The 4,097-nt window shown below is 53.0% G+C and overlaps 1 protein-coding gene across 1 annotated transcript; it reads left to right on the top strand.

Moving 5' to 3' along the window:
* The first annotated feature begins 1,295 nt into the window (after window positions 1-1,295).
* Window positions 1,296-3,505, top strand: LOC136491746 (putative U-box domain-containing protein 47). The gene is made up of 2 exons (XM_066487992.1): window positions 1,296-1,892; window positions 2,369-3,505. Exons 1-2 carry the CDS (start codon window positions 1,296-1,298, stop codon window positions 3,503-3,505), a joined length of 1,734 nt encoding a protein of 577 aa, XP_066344089.1.
* The last annotated feature ends 592 nt before the right edge of the window (window positions 3,506-4,097 follow it).

Genomic DNA, 4,097 nt, shown 5'->3' with positions numbered 1-4,097 from the left:
GCCGTTGGTCTAAGAAAGTTGGACAGGAAGCTGTTTGTTTTAGGTGCTCAGCTCATCTTTTTCGCCGTAACCAGTCGAGAAGCTGACCCACACAAGGCCATTAGGTAGATTTCACTCTTCCCTTTGAAAATATGTGTTTTCAAGTTGTCTTTTAGCTAAGCCAAACCATGTTGCTAGGGTGAATTACGGGATGCTTGTTTCCTTTGCCCACCACTATATTGCCTCACCTAGCGAGGATGTGGAGCCTAACTGTGTATTTGGATAGCTTGTCTGCGTGCCTTGAGGTCTGTGCTAACGAGTTTTGCCTTGCTCATGTAGGAGAGCCGAATTGGCTTGCCAAGTTTCTCGTCCCTATGCAGCGAGGCAAAGCGAGCAACCACCAAAAACCAAGAACACTCTAAGAGCAAGTTCAATAATAGAGCCAAGTACTTGTTATAAGTCAAGTTATAAAAGCCAAGTTATACAATAAACTATCTTTTAAAAAATCATCTTTATTTTTTTTTTTCTATTTCTTCTCATAACATTTGCTACATGGGCTCATTGCTGCACATGCTTCCGTGCTATGCTCGTTGGTATGAGAGCCAAGCTCTCAGGTCTCTCATCCATATCAATATTAACGAAATCATTATTGTACTTATTCTAAGTCGCTTCCTACCGGATGTTCACCAGTCACAACCCAACCGAGAAAACGATGATGCTTTTGCAGACACATGGGCCTTGCTTTCACTTTCAGGACCCCAAGTCCCCAATCTGAATCGCGCCTACACCGTGAGCAGGCCGCAGAGCACGAATCTCTACGGCTTAATTCGCCTCCCCTCCTCCATTTATCTCCCCAAACTGCGCCTGGCACCGGGATCAATTCGCAAAAGCCATAACAACCAAATTCGCCTCCGCCCACCTTGCCGCCAAAAGCCGTAACAACCAATTCCCAAAACTCCTCAACCCCTGCCAAGAAGAGGCCAAGAACGCAAGAAGCAGCGGCGCCGCCCATGGACTGGTCGGAGGAGGGGATCAACGAGGAGGAGGAGCCCACGCTGCGCAGGCGGACGGCGAGGCCGCGTTCTCCTCCACGCGGTCGACCCTTGCCTCTCCCGCGCCCTCCAGGATCGAGGTCGCCGTCTCCTCGCCGAGGCGGTTTGGCGGACTTCTCAGGGTCGAGGTCGCCCTCGCCGCGCCGCGTCACAATGATGGCGACGAGGATGGGCCGCTCAGTGCGGACGACCCGGAGGTCGCCACCGCTCATAAGGCCCGGCGACGATGGGGAGGACACCGGCGTCAAGGAGATCATCGCCAAGATGAGGGAGGGGCTTCCCACTCCCGTGCCGTCGGATGGCGCCGGCACGAGCGACTCTGGTCGCGGAGGAGGAGAAGGAGGTGGGGCGGACGAGGAGGAGCCGCAGATGGAGGACGAGGAGGGCTTCGTCGCCTTCTCGTTCCAGGATCTCGTGGGCCCGCTGGTCGTCGACGGGGAGGAGGTTCTTGACGCCTTCGTCGGCTCCGATGAGGCGAGGGCGGGCAAAGCTGCCGCCGAGCTTCTGGAGGCCACCATGGGCGCCAGCACCGGGCCGAGGACCGAAGCGATCAAGACTGAGCTCGTCGTCAACCGGCGGCTGCTCGACCTCGCGGGGCTGGAGCGATGGATGCGGACGGCGGAGGCGGTCTCCGAGCTCGAGTGGTTCACGGGCCTGTGCTGCGACGAGAACAACCCGCCACCGCAGATCGACCTCTTCGAGTGCGCGTTCCGGGCCCTGGACAACGCGTCGGCCGTCGAGCTCCACCGCGGCGCTGGTTCCAGGAAGCGCTGGATCGGCCCGGTGGGCGTACCGCAGTTCTTCATCTGCCCCATCTCCAACAAGATCATGGAGAACCCCGTGGTCATCGCCTCCGGAAAGGTGCGAGGAATCTTTCATCGCAGTGCTCTGTTTTCTTGACGGTTCTGTGATGCGATTTCACGTGTCCTAGTCCTAGTGCGCTAGTGTTGGATTACTGAAATGTTCTCTTGGATCTATAATAGCAGTTTGGATTTTTTACAATGTGCCAATCTGAAAAAATCAGCTATGTCTGAAACTGTTGAGGTTCTGTGTTAATTAGTTAGAGAAATGGTAATAACTCTGATGGCAGCACTGAAGTCTTGGAAGATATGCTGTGCTGAAAGAACTTATATATGCTGGGTTCTTGGTGTTGGATGGCAGCACTTTTCTCTTTGAACTTGCAGCCATTTTTTTTTCAGATTATGAAAACTGCTGATCACTGTTACTCTTGCCTGTTCAATTTCACTTAGTGAACAGTAACTTCCTGGCCTGCATTACTTTGAGTCGTTCTTCTTGCGTTGGTTTCATGCTAGATTCAGACTCTTCCATGGCTGCAGACAGTTGATCGTTCAGCTCTGGAGGAATGGCAGAAGGAGAACCGACGCGTCTGTCCCGTCACCGGCGAGGTTCTCGCGTACACCATGTGCATCCCCAACGTCCTCATCAAGCTCTGCATCGAGCATTGGCGTGCAGCAAATAAGATTGCAGGCGTGATGGCAGCCACCGATCCACCTGACATTTCCCACGAGTTGGAAGTCCTGATCGGGCAAGTCACCCTAATGCCTCACTCCCCAAGAAGCTCCAAAGAAGTCCGGAACTCGCTTTTTCTGCTCCACGAGATCCTCGTCGCCAACGAGCGCGCAGTCGTACACCTGATCGGCTGCCGCCCCGGGACGATCGCGAAGCTCGTCAGCGTCCTGCCGGAGACCTGCCTGGACCCTGATGACCCTGAACTGGACGACATCATCATCAGAATCTTGGAGAAGGCGGCTTCCTACGGGCCCAACAAGGCGGTGTTCGGAGACGACCAGTACGCCGTGCCTGTGCTGATCGCAAGGACATTGCTGGGGCCAGTGCCGATGCGAGCGAGGTGTGCTCACATCCTCGGTCTGCTGGCCGACGACCACTACAACAAGATCAAGATCGGCGAGCTCGGAGGCTTCGCCCCACTGGTCGAGCTACTCTACGTCGGAGACAAAGGCGCCAAGAAGACGGCGGCGAGGGTGATTGCCAGACTCTGCGAGGCCCAGGAGAACCAGAGCAAGTTCCAGAAGGAGTTAGTGGTGGACGCCACCATATCCGCGCTGCGGAGCGACGGGCTAGAGGAGGAGGCCCAGGACATCCTGCTGCGGATTGCAGACTCTTCTGACACCTTGACGGAGGCCTTCTTGAAGCTCGTATCAATTAAGGACGACGAGATGTGCCAGAAGATGAGTGAGTTCCTTTGGAGAACCTTCGTTTTAATGAAACGAGAAGACAAGCAGGACGTCGGTTCTTCCATGACGGCCTCGAAGAAGGCTTGGGGTGAGAGGTCTTCTACATCATCAGACGCTGACAAGTCTTCTACGTCCTCCGAGGGGTCTGAAGATCAGCGTGCATTGAGAAAGCAGAACAAGGAAGATGTCAAGACCATCGTCTCATGGCTGCAGAAGAGGTGCTCCTTCCCCAGGACATACAGGTACAGGGAGGATTGATCATTGCCTCCCTCAATGGTGTAGTAACTCTAGACAGAAGAGGAGACCCAATAGGATTGTGAGTGACTGGAGGTAGCTGTTTCTTGACTCTGACAGAACACGTTTCCTCCTGTGTACATGGCTGATGGCTGTAGCTCAGCTGAAGGTGAATAGTGGCCCTGAACTTCTTCTGAATGTCGAACTAATGAATTTTTTGGATTCAAATCCGCTCACTGTAGTTATTCAGATTTGATGGACGGGAATTATTTGACCAAAGTTAATTCTGCATTGCTGAGATGATGTGATGTTCAGTATGTTCAGTTCATCAGAAGTTGAGGAATTTCAGGTTTGGTGAATAACAGCAGATGGTATGATTTGATTGAAAGTGTTGCAGTGGTAGATTTTTCAGGTTTTGTGAATGTTGTGGTCGGTCAAGTTGAGGGCCTTCATGTTTGTTGCTCCGGACTTGTACAACAACTTTGACAGATTTCGACAGGCTTTCGCTGCAGTGTGCTGCTTTGGTTGTTGCTTGAAATCCAGCTTTATAGCCTGACTAGGATTTTGGTTGCAAGCTGTGTCAGAGGTCAAATAAGATTCAATTGGTTTCTTCCCA

The sequence above is a fragment of the Miscanthus floridulus genome, chromosome 11 (genome assembly GCF_019320115.1).
Source record: "Miscanthus floridulus cultivar M001 chromosome 11, ASM1932011v1, whole genome shotgun sequence".
NCBI lineage: Eukaryota > Viridiplantae > Streptophyta > Magnoliopsida > Poales > Poaceae > Miscanthus > Miscanthus floridulus.
Note: the sequence above shows the minus strand (reverse complement) of the source record. Positions and strands in the feature narration are given on the sequence as shown.